Source organism: Plecotus auritus, assembly GCF_963455305.1.
Source record: "Plecotus auritus genome assembly, chromosome: 5".
In the NCBI taxonomy this organism is placed as follows: domain Eukaryota; kingdom Metazoa; phylum Chordata; class Mammalia; order Chiroptera; family Vespertilionidae; genus Plecotus; species Plecotus auritus.
The window spans coordinates 56,112,075-56,132,328 of record NC_137776.1 but is presented as its reverse complement, the minus strand read 5'-3'; the positions used below and the strand labels follow the sequence as shown (position 1 = coordinate 56,132,328).

The 20,254-nt window shown below is 36.6% G+C and overlaps 1 protein-coding gene across 7 annotated transcripts in view; it reads right to left on the bottom strand.

The window, feature by feature from the left end:
• The window catches only part of KCNH7 (potassium voltage-gated channel subfamily H member 7), a 438,042-nt gene extending 424,283 nt beyond the window's left edge, over positions 1-13,759 (bottom strand). For 6 of the 7 annotated variants that reach the window (XR_013960662.1, XM_080669564.1, XM_080669568.1 and 3 more), the window contains exons 1-2: positions 13,301-13,588; positions 11,388-11,618 (exon numbers count right to left, since the gene is read on the bottom strand). Coding sequence is in view for 5 of the 7 variants with exons in the window: in XM_080669564.1 (XP_080525690.1) it covers positions 11,388-11,618; positions 13,301-13,376 (307 nt within the window). In the remaining 2 variants the exon portion in view is untranslated. Of the gene's footprint in view, positions 1-11,387; positions 11,619-13,300 lie in introns of all 7 variants that reach the window. The other variant, XR_013960661.1, reaches the window with a different exon arrangement.
• Between the last annotated feature and the right edge of the window lie 6,495 nt (positions 13,760-20,254).

Here is a 20,254-nt window from a genome sequence, read left to right as displayed (position 1 = left end):
GGGTCTCACGGGATATCGTGTTCTGGGCCTCTAGTCTTTAAATAAGAAAATAAGTTGCCCCATATATTTTCTACATGTATTTTTCAGAAGATTGTGGGTTAATTTCAGTAATCTGACAAAATGATACTATTTTTATAGGGTCAAGAAATATGAAAAAGAATGAAGTTTTACTATTAACAGTAAATATGCAATTAAGTACACTTGCTTTTGGAGTTTTATTGGACAACAGGTAACAAAGGTTTTTAAGACACACAAATTGTTCTACCCAGTAGTTATACACCTAGGAGTATCCACTAAGGAAAAAAATTAGTGAAAGTGTGCAAGAGGGATATACATGTTTTCACAATTGCAAAAACTTGGAAACAATAAAGTGTTCAATAATAAGGTATTGGTAATATTTTACTTCCTTTAATGCTATACCTTGTGAGTATTAAATAATTTTCAGACTTTTCATGTGTTAAATATGATATAATCATTTAACATGTTCATGATGAATTTCTCAGTGAGAAAACTCGCTACAGTTTAATATATCTAGTGCTATTCTGGTACTGTAAAAAATAATTGTGTATGTGTGTGTATTTGTGTAGGAAAATTATAGACAGAATACATGCCATCATTTTGACAGTGGCTATTTCTTAGGTACAAGATTATAGATCTTCTTTAAAATTTGTATTTTCTAATTTTTTGACATTGGAGTTAAAATCACTCATAGTAAAGATATGGAGTTTTTGAGGAGTTGGTGAAATCCTGTATCAGTATGTGACTGATGAAGTGTCTGCTGATACCATACAGACTTTAGAATCTCAACCCATGACTCTGGGCTTGGGATAAATAATGAAATGTGATGGGAAACCAGTGTATGAGGTTGTTTTTAGTGTGTGGAGATAGCAGAAAAGGACATTAGAATAATTTTAAGGTTTTATCAGTATTTTATCATGTGTATTCAACTAAGGATTTTCAGGGAAGGTTAAAATGTCTTGCAAACTTGCATGTGTTATTTTAAGAACATGTAGACATATTCTTTATTTTATTGATCTATGGATACTCAATCAGAATCAGTTGACTGCATAAGTATTAAGGATCTATCTGGATTGTCCTGAACATTTACCTCACTCCTTCTAGTCTAACTGAATAAGAACAATTAGTTGTTGTGTCTCTTTAGAAAGAGTCACAAGTTATTAAGTATTAGAATGAATTGCTTTATAATATATAAACCACATGGCAGCAAGTTATTAAGTTATTAAATTAATGAACAACGTAACTTGTTAATTTTACAATTCTCATATTAAGCAAAATGGTAGGCAAAGGAGAATGGATGAATGAATGAATGAACGAACAAGATTCTAAAATCTGCCACTTGACATTTTCATTGCTGGGTTCTTTTAAATTTATTTTTTGCTTTCCTTACATTTCTTCTTCTTTTTTTTAATATAAGTGCCTCCAAAGAGTTCAACGTTAAATGGAAGAAAAAGACATAGAAACAAATTATTACAAAATAATTTCATAAGTGTTCTAATAAAGACAAGGGAAAAAACAGGAAATGCAAATAAGGTTGCCTGAGGGATTTAGAGAAGACCATGCAAAGGAGAGGATGGTGGCCACTGGGAGGAGCTCAGAGATACAGATAGGAGGGTTTGCAGCAAGAACTGAGTCTGACATTTGACCTTAGATGAAGAAAACAGGAGATGTTTTAAACAAACCAGACTCATCACACCAGTAAATTTATGATTTCCCATTTAAATACTAGTTGTGAATTTGGTTAACTCACATATTATTCCCAGGGAATAAAACTTATTTGTGGGAAAAGGAGAGGATAAGAATACAATAGAGCTTCTGCTGCTGAATCACTCTACGATATGAATGTTCTTCTGGACTTCCTGGATAACGATGACACAAATAGCAGCCGAGAGGCCCTTTACTAAAAATATCCCCCTACTATAAATTGACCTTGTAATTTACAGTCCAAAATGGGGACATTTGTAAGGATTAAAAAAAGAGTGCAATTAATAATTATGTAAAGATTACAGGCATATGTTAGCTATTTTCACTCTACTGAAATCAAACACCCTGTAATATAGATTCATTTTGTATGATACATTCTGTTTAAAATACAAAATACCTAGATAAAGTTCACTTCATTTACTCTTAGATGTGAATTAAATTAATCACATTCATACCTCATATAATCCAATAAATCTAGTATTAAGAATTAGAATTAGAACATAAAGGATGGAATAGGATAAGATTTTAAAAGTGTATCATTGCCCTGGCCAGTATTGCTCAGTTGGTTGGGCATTGTCCTGTGCACTGAAGGGTGGCCAGTTCAATTCCTGGTCAGGGCACATGCCAGGGTTGCAGACTGAATCCCCAGTAGGGATGTGCAGGAGGCAGCTGATAGATGTTTACCTCTCACATTGATGTTTCTCTCTCTCCCTTTCCCTTTCTCTCTCTCTAAAAATCAGTAAAAAAAATACTTTTTATGTTTTGTTTTTTTGGTTAATCCTCCCTTGATGATATTTTTTCTGTTGAGAGAGAGAGAGTAGAAGGGAGGGAGGGGGAGAGAGAAACACTGATGAGAGAGAGAGACACCTTGATTGGTTGCCTCCTGCAGGTGTCCTGGCCGGGTCCAGGGAGCGAACCTGCAACCAAGGTACATGCCTTTGACCTGGAATCACACTCATGAATCTTCTGAACTCACGATTCTATGCTCTAACCATGAGCCAGGACAATAAAATATTTTTTATAAAAAGGGTATCATTGGAGACATTAAGGTTTGCAAACATAGACAAATCTAGATTTTAAATCTCATCTCCATTTTGCTCTGTGATTATCAATACTTTACTTAACTTCTCTGGGCTTCAATTTAATTTGTAAAATTAGATAGCTGCCTCCAAATGTGTCATTAAAAATCAGATAAAGTAGCATGCAAAGAGACAGTCACAGAATTAGAACTCAGTTAACATTGGTACTTTGGGAGAAGATATAAATTGGGCAGAGGGGTACATTCCATGAAATACACCCAGGCAATTAAAACCTGTAGAGCACATCTATGTGTATTAATGACCTAAAAAATGTATAGTCAAAGATCAACTGATTAACATTATTTGAAAAATGGATGGTGTATATAGAAATTTTTAGCAAAACTAAAATAAATTTTTACTAATTTTGCTAAGAGAAGTAAATGGAATTTGATTAAAAATTATACACATATAATGTTGCATAACTCTAACATTAATTTTCTTGAATTGATGTGATCTTAATTAGTACATTCAAAGACCTTAGGAATGTGATTTCAATATGTGGTCTTTTATATCACAAATAAATTTTTATTACTTTTAAATATGTAAATACTTAGTTTGTCTTAGATGTTGTTCTTTATTTTATATTTGAGAAATTGTTTGTGGAAACACCACTAATTTTATACTTTAATTTTTGCCATCATGTCCATCATCTTAGATCATTAGTACAGATTTGACTGAGTAGAATGAAGAAGGGTGTTTTGAGCATAGAGGTCAATAATCAGTATGAGAAGCCACAGCCATTCTAAGTTGTCTTAAACCCATGCAGTTACTATATGTTTCTCAAAACCAACATTTCAAACAACATGCAAGAATTAATATCCTATCAAAACAAAGAACAACAAATAGAAACACTCTGTATGTGCCTTAGGAAAGAAGGGGAAAAAAACAGGAAAGGAAACAACAATGACAAAAAACAATGGTGAGAATCCACCTGTTGTAACCCTGTCTTCTAACTGGTCATCCCGGAGGAAAAAGCAGGCAAACAGAAGCCTTGTGGCTGGGCAGCCTTGCCAGGCCCCACCTAGCACAGTCTGAGATCATTTTACAAACTGAGCCAACTAAAGGCGGAAATGCACCCATAGTTCTCTCTCTTTCTTTCTAACTCCTACCCTCTAAGTACCCCCCAATGCTTGTTCTGCCCATTTTTAAAGTAAAAAGTAGAGTGAGGCAGTCACAAAACAATAACAAGGAGAATTTGTACACATGCAAACCTACTGTAAGTGAGAAAGGGCCACAGGAGTTGCCTCAGCCAGGAGAAGAGCTGTTCACAGAAAGACTACTTTTATTTTCTTAATTAGATATTCCATGTAGATTAAAGAAACAAGTGGAAGATATAAAATGTTCAGTTACAGTGATAGGAGCCTGGTACTCAATTTTTCTCATAACCCACCTGTGACAAGTGGCAATTTGACCTTCTTAATTGTTCAGTAATAGGACAAATTTCCTCTATCATGATTAATGTCCTACTGCTGCCTGAGTCTATTGTTTCTTGGTAGTTCAGTACTTTTGCTAAATGCAGACAGCATCATATATATAGAAAGAAAACATTCCTTTGACAATAATAATTTTAGATTCAACAGTCTCATTATTGATTGACCCTAAGGTCAGCTTCATTGTCAATTAAGAATTTTTAAGATAACAATGAAGGATAAAATCCTGTACTAGATATAGAATGCCAATACTGTGTACCTTGTATAGTAAGTAGATGTCAAACACAGCAATGAACTCAATTCAGAAAAGACCAGAAGAAAACTTTGAGTTTAGCTAATACATAGAGATTGTTGGAGACACTAGTGAGAGTCATTTTAATTTGGTGGTGAGTGAGTGACACTTGGGTAACTGGTTAATGGATTCTGGTTAATAGCTTCTCTCTAACTCTTTACTAGATGTTTTTCTAGCTATTTACAAATTTATAAGCTATAAAAAATGATTCAATACCTTAGCTTACTAATCAAAGACATATGTCCATTAATAAAAATTAAGGTGAAAATTATTAAGAACATTTTAGAAGTGTTAAGAAAGTAAAAAAAAAAAAATCAAAACATCACACTTTCCATGTAATTCCCTTTCCTCAGTATCTCCTGATCTCAATTGGTTTCTTGTTTTGTTCAACTCTGTCGTACCATTTCTCATCCTCTGTTTATTCTTTGTGTGAATGCTATTGAGCTCATACTTCATAGCAGGTTCTCTTGCACATATTCTGGACACAGAGATTAATAAAACTTGGTATTTTTCCCGAATAAACTAAAAAAACACACAACACAACAAATGATGTTAACTACAATAAAATGTAATGATATGTAGCACACTCCAGGTGTTACACTGGAGTTGAGAACCCAATGTTAAAGAGACACAGAGGTTATGTCAGTTAATGTTCTGGAGCAGGCAGTGGGAGCATCAGGGAGGACTTCATACAGAAGTCTTTTGATCTGTTTTTGGAAGGATGATAATGTTTCTTTAAGGTGAGAAACTGAGAGAGGGAAGAGCAATCCATTCAGAAACTCTTTGTACTGATTATTAGGAAAACTTCTGAAGGGCAAGGAAAGATGGCTTATTTGAGAAACTGAGTAGTCAAGCATTATTGGAACATAAGATTTTTAGGAGAAATGTAGTTGGGAAGATATGTAACTAATTGATATTTATTGAGCACATAATAGGGCCTAGCAACCATGCCATAAATAATGCTATGTACTTTATTGTACACAATATATTCACACAGCCTAACAAAGTAGATGCTATTCTCCTAATAAAGATTAGAAAAGACAACTGAGGCACCAAGAAGGTAAACTTAGTCATGAAGTTCACCTAGCTATTCCTAAAGCTGATTCCTTTAAACATATCCTACTTGAAATCCAAATGAATTCAGCTCTGAAGGTCACCAAGCATCCTAGTAAACTGTCTAAAACATTATCCTGAGAATTTTAATGAATTAAGATATATTTTTTTTATCCTCACCCGAGGACATATTCATTGATTTTTAGAGGGAGCAAGCAAGCGAGAGACAAGAGAGAAACATTGATGTGAAAGAGAAACATTGATCTGTTGCCTCCTGTAGATGCTCTAATCAGGAATCGATCCCACAACCCAGGTATGCACCCTGACCAGGAATGGAACCCAAAACATTTGGTGCTCAAGATGATGCTCCAATCAACTGAGTGAGCCACACCAGCCAGGGCTAAGAAAGATTTTTAAGCTAAGCCAAGATGAGCAGCAAATATGGGTCAGGCTTCACCACTTTATGAATTGTGTGTGATTTGGAAATTACTCCATCCCTCTGGGTCTCAGTGTTCTTCTCATAAAATGGGGATAATAAGAGTATATACCCTATGGTATTGTCATAACCATTATTGAATACATGACATTCATTTACAATGACGCTTAGCTCCAATAAATCATCAGGGAATGTAATTCTCATTTCAGAAATAGCTCTCTGATGGCACTGTGGGAAATGGGTTGGAGAGGGAGGGAAACTTCAATGCTCCAGAAGAAGGATTAGGAGAGTTTCAACGAGGGTACTTGGCAGTGCTGGAGAAGTGGGAGTAACATTGGGAAATATGTCAGATGGAAAGATTGAAAGGAATTTCTGACCAATTGGGTTTAGGGAGGAGCGGGAGAGAGAAAAATCTAAAATGATCCTGAGGCTTCACATTCAGATGACCAGATGAGTGTTGATGTCTTAACATGTCATGCTCCAACTGCTACTTCCCTGTGATTCAATTATCCAAGGACTCTCCTGGCTGCTGATGGCAAGTAAATGATTTAGTGATTATTTACAGCAAAAAAAAAAAAAAAAAATAGCATTAGAAGCCAGTTCCACCCAACAAATCTAGCCTATGCAGATAGCCCTAAACTGACCCCATTCTCAAGCTCCTCAGGTATGAAAATAACTGAGCAGTTATCTCTCGGGCTTCTTTGTAGCACCGAAGTAGCCTAGAGGTATGGTGCTGGCCTGGCAAGTGATGAAAAGAGGCTGATGAGCACAGCCCACCCACAGTTTTAGGACATTTTGTTCTCCCTTGGGACAGTACTGAAATAAAGTTTTCAAATTGTGAGGAGGAGTGATTCTTGAGAATTCTGATTTTTAGCAACAAATACTATTGATTAAGTTTAAAATTTATACAATATCTGAAGTCCATAAGATATTATAAAGTTTTGAAATATAGAAAAATGTATTTTAACAGTAATGTTATTATAGTAATATTTCATTGAATGAAACATAAAAAAATATAAACAGAAAGTTAAAATGAACACCAAAACAAACCCTAGGCAAGATATTACCTGGAAACTTTTCTTATTGTTTGAATTCCTCACACACTAAATATACATCTATTCTTTTCTAAAAACTATCAGTTGTATCTCTACATAATTCAGGAATTAGGAGAGTTGAGTATTTTACATATCACATAACTTATATAAAGCTATTATCAGATTTATTTTTGAGCTATTAAATTTTTAACTAAACTACATTGTCTCTTTAATAAGCTATCATTACCTATAAATGACAAAAGGTGATAGGAGATATACATAAACAAGTAGAGTGGGGAAATAAAGGAAGGATGGTAATTAAACCTAAATTTTGTTCTCCGTTTATATAGAAGACTCTTCATTCAAGAGTCTGTATATTCTTTTTTCTATAGAAACAATTTCATTAAAAAAAACATCTTGTGGAGAAGATAGAAATGAACATTAGTCACTCTGTAATACATATATCCTGAAACCAGGGATCAGTTTGTATCCTCTTTTGCATCTCCTGTTGTTCCTCTACTGCCAAAAACATTACCTTAGAGAAAGGTGGCCCTCAGTATGTATCCTCGCCTTCACTCACAACAAAACACTTTCTAGGAGGTCTTTCCAAATTACTCTTAGGTATGGTAGATTCACCTCTTTTTACTTTAGTTGAATCAAATGCTGCCCCTGGAACTTGGTACTGACCCCACTATGACTGGTATCCTGTCTGGATCTGGTCCCAGTTTGGATCAGAAAAGGACTTCCCACAGCCCCTTCTCATCCTTTAGTTCTTTAAAAGCAGCCCAAAGATAGGGATATTTCTGATTTGTTAACAAAACTGCCATTGTACTATGTCTAAAAACATAATGGGGAAAATAAAGGAATACCCAGACCTTTAAAAATAATGGATTTCAAGTTCTGTTTTCCAACTGGGTTAAGACCTTCATTTCTCTTGGAGAAATTTACTTCAATTTTCCAAATGTTTAGAGTTGCTAGATAATTTAAGGTAAAAATCTTCTACCTAAATGCGGCTGACGTGGTTTAGCACTTAAGCTAGCTCTAATCCATGACACACACCTAACCAGATCAGCAATAAACTAGCGATGACTAAATCAGCCCCTCTGTTTTTTGTTGTTTTTTTTTACCTTACCATCATCTCTAAACTATAAGCTAATTAATAATGGAAGTGTTTACTATTTCTCAATCACTATTCTTAAAAAGGTGAAAAGGTATTTTTAGAGTGAATATATTATGCTACTAAAATATTTACCTATTCTTATATAAGCTTCAGCATAATTATAGTTTTGTATAATTAGAGTTTTATGTCAAAAGATTTATAGCTTTATCACCTCAAGCAATATTTCACAGCTGCCAAGAATGATTTATGCAATAATGACTTAAACTGTAAAATAGAATCCTCAAAGGAAGGGCTGTCAAATAGTCCTCCCCCAAAATAACTAGGCTTTTAAAAATTGATATTCTGGTAAACAGCAAGTCCAATTGTGTCCAGTAAAATCCCCAGAACTGGTAGGGTGGGAATTGTTGCTTCACAATGGTGATGATGTAGCTCACCTGTCGGAACTCACTCAGATCATGGGGTCTAAGGCCTCTGTCCATGTTGTGAAACAAGCTTTTGGGAATAATGTCATGCTCATATTTTTGCTACTCCAATATGAGTGAATGAAAGAGTGGAAACAGAATATCTTAAATTTTTGTTAATATGCTCATTGTGCATATTGCAACACTATTCATATTCTTGTGACATGCTAAGTTACAGTAATATTCTATGGAAGGGAACATGAAAATTAAAAGAATAAGTAAAGAAAGCATTTTCTGTATATACTTCAGACACCAAGAACCTCTCAAAAATAAATGATCTCAATAATGAGGAATTAATGAAACTTTGAGAAACAAACCAATGAAAATGTTGCTTATTTTGTTCCTTTCTGCTTTTATAAATGTAGAAGAGTAGCTGACAGATTTCTAAGAGGCAAGACTTTCAAAGCATTTGAACTTCTGAAGCTCTGACTGATTTTGCGGATGCCATGTGAATAAAATCAATAAACTCTGAAGATTATCTTCAAGGTATATGAACTAGTAGCAAAAACACAAGTTGATTACATTCAAAGCCAATAATTCTAACTATGTCTTTACAATCTAAAAGGTCATTCAAATTAATATTTTTCTTTAGAAGAAAAGAAAATGCTTGTTCCCCATATAAATAAAAGCAAAAAAGGCAATATTTGTCATTATCTCTAAAAATCTTTGTAGACCTAGTCACTTCTACAAATGAAGCCAACAGTATCAAAATCATCACCAAATATTGATTACTTCTATACCAAACAAGCTTTCAAATAAACATTCTTTGTCCAAAACAGAGAGGTTTTAATTTATATAACCAAGCAAATCACTAAAATAATAAGATTTGCATCAGTCAAATATGAACATCTACACTATAATTTTTTTAACATTCCAGTTTGTGATAAATTGCTTTTTAAAAATGCTTTTAAGGTGTTTTTGAGATTATTTTACACTCATATTATACAAGCTAAACTAGGTTTCAAAACATCACTATTCCAATTAATAAAAACAACTTCTATTTGAAAGTACTATCTGAAAAATATAGTTGGTATCCAAGTAATCTTGACAGTCTAGATTCATTTTATACTTAAATTCTCTAAGTTGAAAAACTTCTGAAATGTCCCAGGAAACAAAATGACCAAATGTGGGCCAACATGACCTGTAGCAAACACAATGCAGACTGTGGCAACATCACGATAAATATTCAGATAGAAAAAAAAAAAGTCAGACATTCAAATTATTCCAAAAGTCAAATTGTTGGCATCAGGTACACACACACACACACACACACACACACACACACACACACACGTTGCATTTGGGTAGTTAAAGCCTCAGTCCAATAAATGTTTTCAAGACAACAGAGCAATTAGGCTATTTCTAATATGCCAACATTACTGATTGAAAAGTCTGGGAAAAGTGAAAAGAACTTTAAAAGCTATCTCTGTATTGGTTGATAATCATATAAGTATTTTCATTCCAGATTAATTCAAAATTATACAAACCTGTTTTTCCAATGATACTTTGTTATACATACCAACTGAAATTGCTATCAAAAATCTAGTAATTAACAATTGTAAATTTTCTATCATACAGTATTAAATTATGAAAACTAAGAGGAAGAGTTAAACCTTTTTCCTGCTAGAATTTGTTATCTTTATTTTACTAAATGACAAGTAATGATATGATATGGCTATAACACATCACTCATGTATTCATTTTCAAAACTTGAGTTAACTAAAAAGCTGACTAAATACCCTTCTGTCTCACTAATTTATATCAATTAAATAAAAAGAAATACATGATAATGCAATATCAACAAAACTAACTACAGCATGCATTTAATCATTCCCCCTTATCCCTAAATTGTCAAATATAATTAAGTGTGTACATTTGGAAATGCGTATCTTTAAAATAGGTATATCTGAATATTCATTACATGTGAGTTTATATACATACATATTGTGCATTTAATGAATTCATACCATTAAATGTGATTTTTGGAGAACTTTTACACATATCTAAAATATTTATGGTCCCACAGCAAGCCTGAAAGGATTGCCCTTGAAGTTGAGGTATGACCTTAAATTGAAGATGCCAGTTTTGCTGCAGTTGTAAAAATGAATACTAATAACTCCACAGTATCATAGTTCCCTTTCTCCATTTTGTTTTTTAGGGCAAATCTTGAATATATGAACAGTCTTTATTATTTGAATACACATAGATTTACTAGACCAATTTTAGAAGTTCCTATATATCATTCTTAATCTTGTATGAAAAGGAACAAAAGAGAAAAGAGGTGTTGTTACCTATCAAATAAAGCTGAAGAGCCAAGAAACATTTATAACATAGTAGTTTTAGTTTCATATATAGTTTTCAACAAGACTTTGCTTTGTAAGGAATTTGAGTTCAAGCAAATAAAACTCTGTATTTTTCTCCCACAAAATGCATATCAATTAAACCAGTAAATCATTGGCCCTTTTATCATCCCTTAGAAAGGGGAGAGAGTAAAAGTGATTTCTGGCATTCTGTCCCCAGAGACATTAAGTTACTGCACTTTTGAAGAGTACAGTACCCTTATTCAAAGAAGAAATTGTTCTCACTAGCCCATGAAGGAAGGAGAGTATCCATATTTTTTGAAGCCTAAAATACTATAAGCAAAGTATATCTGCACCTGAATATCTGGGGTTTCTCTGAATATGAACTTTTGGTTGTCAGTTGTCAAAACTTCATTTCAATGGAATCAAACACAAGAAATTTTAAAAAGGTAAACTTTACCATTTTTGTGATAGTAGGTGACCTCCACTTTCCTCTCCTCTGACCCCAACAACGCTTGTGCGATTTGGGCAATATCATGCCTCTTGGTCTCTGGCCCATGGAGGAAGTCGCAGGTGCAGGGCTTTTGCATGACATCTGGCCTGGAGAAGCCAGTCATCTCGCAGAACCCATCGTTGCAGTAGATGATGGCACAGTTCTGCACTCTGGCATTTGCAATGATAAACTTTTTATCTGCAATAAGAAGACAGTAAGGTATCTTTTAAAATCCTTCCACAAGATTCTCATAAGCATTGGAATAATTCGTTGCATAAGAGGAGATATAAAATGAGGTGCTTCCCAAACTGCTAACTGTACAGGCTTTTGAAAGGAAGAGAAAAAAAAACAACCAACCAACCTTAAATATGAAATATTGGCCATAAGCCATTTTAACAAAAAAGTATTAAGGACTGCTCTTCAAATTTTGAGAATGTAATATCCTAACAAACCTAGTTCTCCAGCCCTCTAACCCCCGGGATTCTAATGACAACCAGCTGCCCCATTGATATTTCCAGAATACCATCTAAAATGCAAGGTAAATATTTTCAAAGCCAAAGCAGTGACACATCCTGTAGCTGTCAGATTCCTCACTTCCACCTTGACCTTTAGAGTACAACTTTCTCAAAGTAGGTATTATTCCTGGATTTGGCTTTTCTCTATCCCTGTAAGGCATACTACACATACATCATGTCAAAAAAAAAAAAACTATTAACAATGAAAGTATTTCACATTAATTAGCAATTCAGTAATATAAAGGTTTAACTTCTAATAACACATATTTTCCAGAAGATAAACAATTTACACACACACATACACACACACACACAGTAAATATCATGTTCACACCTTTATAGTTCCACTTTGGGAGAACCATGAATTTTGTGTAGTAGTAGGTATTTTAATACAAATGGTTTATTACTTTTGATCACATATTATATTTACCACTTCCAGATAGAGTATGAAGCAGGGTTTACAAGTTTATGTTATACACAAGGTACTATATACTCATGTCACTAAAGACATTGCCAAAATAACTGCAAATTGTACAACATAAATGTGTGTTAATGTGGTTTTAAGAAAATGTGTAATATCAATGACCAAGTATAGGATTTAAAATCAACATATTTATATAACATTCATTCATTATAGTTAGTCCACATGAGAATACTGAAATTCTCTGCATTCCATCTTTGTGGGATTTACTGAGTGTACTTCAATTTTTAAATTTCTAGATAGACATTGAAGAGGATAATTAAGGGACAGAAACATTCTTTTGAATAATGAACTATTTACATTGGGAATCAGCACGAATCAAATATTTTTTTTCCAAATTATCCTGCATGGGGATAGATTTACATTGATTCAATGTAAAGTTTAGCTTCTAAAAACTAGCAGCCAGCAAGCATCCAAGTCAAGCCTCAGCCTTGCAAATTAACCAAGGTGAGGTATAGTTTGCAGAGCCATTTCCATCGCTGCTACCATTTACATTCTCTAGTTCCCATACTATTCTCTGCCCTGCTCCTGACTTTCAAAAAGTCCGCAATTAAAACAGCTTCAAAACACAGACCCAGGTTATACTAGTACTTTCCCTTTAAGATAGTAGAAGAGTAGGACATCAAGTAGCAAGGCAGATAATGGAGCAGTGGGAGAGGAGGATCAAATTGCCTCCTATAATGGAGACCATAATCTAACATGTAAATCAAAATTAATATCCGAGGGAGAACACTCCCGCTGCCATTTGAACCTCCTGGCTGGGTTTCACAGCCTCTTAACTTGCCAGAGCCCGGAGTTGCCCTCTCCTCCGCTTGACAGCGGCGGACGCCAAAAGCACTATCGAAGCAGAAAAGCGAGAGGGAGAGAAGAACAAATGAACTTACTTTGCCCTTCAAATTTCCGTATGATGGTGCCCAGAAATGTGTTTTGTGGTGCCACATGCCCCCTGCGGACAGGCATGGTGACCCCGGTGCGCCGAGGAGCGCTCCCCCAGCTCCGAGTTCTCCCGGGATCTCTCCTCCGCTAGAGCCCAGGCCGGCGCGCTAGCCGCTCTTTGTGGCAGAGCATCCTCTCTGGAAAGCAGAAATCTCTTCCCATTAGCACCACTTCTAGACACCCGCTTTCCCACCGGAGTCCAGTCCCTTCCCCGCACCTCTCAAACTGCCGTGGGTGAGAGGGTTTGGGGGTGGGGAGAGGGAAGGAGGCGGGGTGAGGGGAGGCGGCGGGGGAGGGAGGGAGGAGGGAGTGGTGGGGGTGGAGCGGGGAGAAGGGGGCGGGGAGTCACAAGGGCAATTGATCTGTTTCTCTTCCCCAAAACAGCGCCAATTTCCCGCTGCAAATGGGCTTAACGGAGCTGTGAGGATGGCCTAGGGGGATGGAAGACTTGTTAGGCTGTTGCAGGAAGGGGAGAAAGAAAAGGAGGCTGGGGGGAGGGGGGGGCTTGACGTTTCTGTCCCCGCCCTCTCTCTCTCTCTCTCTCTCTCTCTCTCTCTCTACACACACACACACACACACACACACACACACACACCACGCATACTGCACACACACACACACACACACACTGCACACACACACTGCACACACACACACACACACACACACATATACACACACACGGGAGCGCACGCGCGCGCTCCCTTTATCCGAGAGCTTGGGCGCCGCCACAGCTCGGATTACTCAAGCGTGCTTAGCGGAAGCCAGCCAAGAAATCTCCAAAACTCAGTGACAAACAGCTACTCTGGGAAGGTGATCTCCATGGCCGCCAGCCACGGGCTCCATCCCTGAGCCCCTCACGCCGCCGTAGCTAAAACCCTTAGCTGCAAAGAAAAGACAGGTGGGAACACAGTCCCTCGGAGAGGACTATTTCTAAACTCTGGTGGCGTTCGGGAGGTTGAGTATTGAGGAGGAGCCACTTAAAGGTGCAGGTTTAGCCTCAGGGTGCACTGGGATCCCCGGGCTCTGCAGAGGTGGGCGCTGACGCCCGGGCTGAATGGGCACTATGGTCCCTGCCCGGTGCTGAGCCGCGCCTGCCGAAGTCTGAAGACTGGCGCTGGCGCTGGCGCTGCCGCCGGGCATGCCCAGTTTCACTGCTTGAACCCTTAAGGAGATGCAAGGTTGGGGGCTGACTCCGTCTCGCGGTGCCAGAGACCGAGAGGAAGATGAGAAGGCCAAAGACCGCGCGAGCAACTGGTACAAAACAAAGCAAGAGTTTGAAAAGGGCGAGCCTGGGCGCCAGGGGGAAGAAACAAAAGGTGGGTGGGGCTAAGAGTTACCAGCCTTGGTGTGACCTCCCATGCCACTCATCTGCTGAACACACTAGGCACACCAGTCTGATCTCTTCCACCATTTCTAAGGAATCATCTCATTTAGGGGGGCAAAGGGTTCAAGGGACAGAATCGAGTCCTGTTCCTTTTTGCTTCTCAGAGCACCCCTACTCAGAAATCTCCTCTTATAAGTACACACACTCCTGCCCAAATAGTCCTTCTGGAAACTTAGCAAATCAAATGTGACAAGCCATGCCAGGAGAGGTTGTTTTCTAAGTTGTTGTTCTAGTTTTTCTTGCTTCTTTTGGCTTCATTTACATTATTCTCTCCTTTCACCCAATAGTCAGCCTCTCTCCATGCCCCTTCTTTCAATGGAAATTGCCACCACTACAACCACAGAACTAGAATGCTGACAAACCTGCTATCCAGCTGGGAATAAAGGATTCAGAGCCCCCTATCCAAACATGCAGTTGCATGATAAAGTTTTGAGGGTTTCTGTGCCCTGAAATAGTCAAATTCATATTTTCTCAGTTTCAACCTCAAATCTGAAATTTAAAAAAAGGAGGATGGAACTGAGAAGGTCCAAGAGGGAGGGAACATTAGGAAGGTGAATCATGTAGACGGCAATTACGGCAATTTTATTTTACGTTCCAGAAAACACAAGCTAAATGTAAAAATTCCAAACAAAAACAAGAACCTAAGCAGTTCTTATTCTTTCATATCAGAGTAATGAAAATGAATTGGAAAGCTGAGACATTGTCTGAATTTGAAGTGTTGAATTCCCCAGGTAATTAGCTTTACTTAAAAAGAAGCAATATATAGCAACCTCGGGTTCTTATATTAGCTTGAGCTTGCCTGAATCTGTGCAGGTTCCTCTCTCGGAATAGAAAAAGACACGCTCCTCCCGTGCATGGCTTTATTTACTTCCCCTTTTCGTATAAATAGATCTTTCCGTCATTCCTTTCGCTAGCTGCAGCCGGGCTTCTCCCAGGTGCTAAAAGTGTGAAGGAAGCTATCCATGGTGCTGACTCTGGCTCTGCCTTTAGCAACTGTAGCAACTGCTCTCTGCCTACTCCAGCAACATGCAATAGAATTGCCAACTCAGGCAAGTGGCCCCAGTATGCACTACTTGTCTTCACTGTATGCCCACAGAAACAGAGTGCTCTTTGCATCCAATTTCTAAAACACCTTCTTTTTCTACTTTGCTTCTTAGGTAAATCCAAGCTCAAATGCATTGCTTCCCAAAATGCATCAAGGGCTCCAGGGAAAACTGAACAAACTACATATTGTGTGGGTTGTAATTAAGTTTTTATGTGCAATAAAAAGGCATTTATAACACAACAATAAGTCATGTCAAAGTCATATGAAAAATACATTTATCAAACCACATGTAAATTGGGTGAATAGATGTTGCTTTAAAGGGAAATAGGCATTTCCGAATGCTGTTTGAAACACAACATGTATCTGCCACATGGCAAGATGCCTTGACATGCAGAGAGTAACTATGCATAATGGCTCTAGTTATGAATCTGATATTAACTTTCACAGATTTTTTGAGTCTGGAAACCCTTGAATTTCACTTTAAGAGTAGAAAAATGGTTTCTTCAAACAGAAAAGTGGCATATTGCTCTCTGAAGTATTCTTTCTCTACAATATTTAGAGTAGTCTCTGTTTGTTTGTCCTGGGAAAGTAAATGCATGCTGGTTAAAGTTCCATTGTCTATATTCATATGAGCAATCTCTGTGGGCTTTGAATTTTCCCAACCTCATTTAGCTCTAAGATTAGTTCTATTAAGGATTTAGTGTAAAATCATAGGACAGTCTATAACCTATGTACTGTAATTGATTGATCTGAGCAGAAGATTAAAGGCATCCTGTTTCTAAATTACATCAGTAATCATGTCCATGCATTATACATTGGTACAGTGGAGACAAGTACATCAATCTATATTCAGCCAGTAATAGAATAAAACCAGAAGATGGTAATCATGGCTGCTTGCTGGCTGGAAGATTACCCCTCCTCTCTACAAAAGCTGAGTTTAGATTTTGTGTTGAGGCCAGGTTTTATAAGTGTTTAGTATTTTGGATCTTTATTTTTAGAATTCCAATTATTGAACAAAGCACATAAGTTCAACTGATGAAAATTATCAAGGGTATAATTTAATACTCAACATGATCTAGTTATGAGCAAAGATACAGAACAGATTCAGATGTATTCTTAAAATTACTTAATTGTCCCTAACACTTTAAAATTAAGTAGTTTAGTATTAACAGTATGTTAAAAACTTTTTAGCAATGTCTACCACATTGCAAGTACTCCATAAATTCCACACACATCGAATTAATGAAGACCTACTCAAGAACCCTACATTGCCAATTATCTAAATATCATACATTAATGCTTGAATCTTTAAGGAAATGGTTGCAACTGTTATGGGCTATTTAAGTGGAATTCTTGTATTGAAGGAGAATGAAAACTTTTTAGATCAAATAAGCAATGTAATTTGTTTCACATTTTTGAAATTAAGTAGGATATAAATCAATGAAATGAATGTGAAGCTTTCTCAATTTGGCAAAATTAGTTTAATGATCTGATGATCACAGTGCAGCATTAAAAACACTAAGGGGATCCTGAATTATTTTAGTAACTGGATCACAATCACCATAGAATAAAACCAGAAGATGGTAATCTAAGAAGCATCTGACTTTACATTTACAAGTGAGGCAAATTTGGCTTATATTATCACATGTAACTCTAGAATATCAAAAGAGGCAGACATTTTGAGATCATCTATTAAAACAATAATATTTCTGTGCAGGCAGGAAAAATTGGAATCTCACCTAATATTGTCATTTATAACAAAAACTAATGAAAATAGTTAAGCTCTCTTGTTCATAGCTTCCTTTCTAAAATCAGTATAACAATTTCCAACTTTCTGTTTTGTCTACAGAATAACTAGAAAAATGGATGTAAAGTGCCTAACACAAATTCTGGCAGGTGGTAAACATTTAAATAACAGTTGTCCTACAATATAAGCACTCTATATTTTGAAAGTTAGTAAACTAATAATAATAGCACTAATATATAGGATTTAACTAATTTAAATAAGATTGTGTTGGTGGCATGTGTGTTTGAAGCATAAGAAGTAAGGTATATTCCTGTCCAACAGCCCCTTCTCCATCCCATCATTCACCTTCTCCCAAAGTACTACTACTAGTGCATGACAACCCCTAATATGTTCTTCCAACATAAACCTGCCTTATGTGTGTAAAAAGGGCATTACCGAATGCTACACCTGGTCTGTTCTGTATGATTCATCAGTTATTTCCAATTCTAAATATTCTCCCCCACCTTGACCCCACCTCGTTTTGCTGAATGCTATATATGCACCTCATCTGAGAAAATGAGAGAAGGAATTATGTCAAGAAGCAGCCAGAATAACTCTTTCATTGGATGTAGACTATAGCCATGCTGCCTTCCCTCCAATAAGGCTTTGGCATGCTCCTCCATTCTTTTTCATATGATGTTTGCTTTCTATTTTTTTTTTTACCCAAGATATCATTCACTTTGTCTTTCAGTCTCCTGGCTTTTCATTAAGTTTTAATCCCCTCTGTTCTACTTGGCACCCCAAGAGATGCCTGTTCAATGTATTTCTGACTTGGCAGGATAGTTCAGTGGACTGGCAGTTTTGAACTACCATTACAGTCCTCCTAAATAGGTCTCTGGGATGTTGCCTCTCCAGGAGCTTTGCAATAGACACACTTTTCTCAGAAGAATGTGATCTTGTCTTGATCCCCTGGACTCTGCTTTGTCATCAAACGACACTGGGTTGGAGATGTTCTTCTTGAAAGGTGACTTGCCCAAGCTGTTCTACCTCTGGCCTCTGATTCTCAACATCCATACGTACATGGCTACTCTTGTTAGTACAGTGTTGATTTCTCAGAAAATAGCCATATGCCGGCAGGTTTGCTTAGTTTTGACACACTGTCTCCACCACAGTGGCTGCTCTGACAATATGCTTGGGGACTTTCTCATGGATTATTGAATGAGGAGGCTGAGCACACTAAAACTCTCATCTGTTTTCACCTCCGCAGCATGGTTCATACCTGTGTTATGTACCCTAGAATGTTTTTCACTTCATATTTCCAAACAGAAAGATTAGTTTTACAGAAGTACCTACTTATTCCCAGTCCAAGAGTTATAAAAATTGTACTTGAAGTTTTGCACTAATTTCTCCATGAATTTTACACTCAGCAAATGTTAATGCTGGAAGCCATAGTCACCTCCTAATATAGGTCCAAACCTTTGAATGTATTGTGTCATAAGCAGCCTGCTTACATTGATTTCCTAGCACCTCCCTTAGACCACGCCTTAGAAACAAGGAGTGTGACACTGTGGCACAGCCTCAGGTGGCATTACAGGCCTTTGCACAAGCCAGCACAACTTTTCTGCCTAAGTCACCTTTGTAGAGACTTCACTGAATCAGGCTGCTGTCATCTTAACATCTGTCTTTTTGAGCCTCTTTATCCTTACAACTGCCCTTGGCTGATTCAGTCTGACTCATTCCTTGCTTGCTTGTTTCCTTGCTTTGGAAGGCTATCCAAGATATATACACAATACTTTAAGAAGGAAATTGCTAAAAACATACACACACACACACACACACACAAAAAAAAAAAAAAAAAAAAAAACACTGCAAAGGGTTTGGGAAGAGTGTGGAACAGAGTGGTGGCCAGGCTGGATGACTCAAATATAAATGACGGATAAATTTTTGGTAAAAGATCAGTCTGACTTTGCGATCAAGTGATATAGTATAGGAATGGTATTAAAGGGAATAATTGTCTGATGCTGATATGTTAGAGAGGTACTTCAAAGGCTCCTTGATTTGCATATTTAAAGTTCCTAAGATTATGCTTTTTTTCTCCCTTTAGCTGTGTAACAAACTGTTTTAATCCATGGTTGTGCCTTATTGCTCCATTAAAACTGTACTCTCTGATCCATCAATAAATACTTGTAATTAAAACAATAAAAAAGATGTAGAATGGAGTAGGTAAATCATACTCACACTCATTAGTTTGAGTGGCTTAGACTAATACCAGTGACTGCTCTTAATGCATTAACATAAGCATTCCTCATTATAAAATTGAATATTTCTTCAGAAAATTTAGATGCTTTTTTGATAACATACTTGCAATGTTAGTTTTAATCTAAATAGCTATTATTCACTTTACTTGAGATACTTTGTGATAACATACTCCACATTCTAGTTTATATCCAAATGGTTAATATTTGGCTCATCTCATTAAGTGCATGTGAATCTTACTTTAAGTGAGGTCTTCTCTGTGAAGAATAAGATGTTTGTAGATACTTGCCTAGAACATATCACCTATAATATGATTATATGTGTATTGTTAATATATTTATCACACATTGAAATGCAAAGTAGCTAGTGACCTGATTTCTCATAATTTATAAAATCTATGTTTGTTAAAGTGAAAACAAACAAACATAGATATTCTAGGTGAAAATTTGATTTGATACAGTGCTTTGGTAAGGTTGTTTTAGAAGATG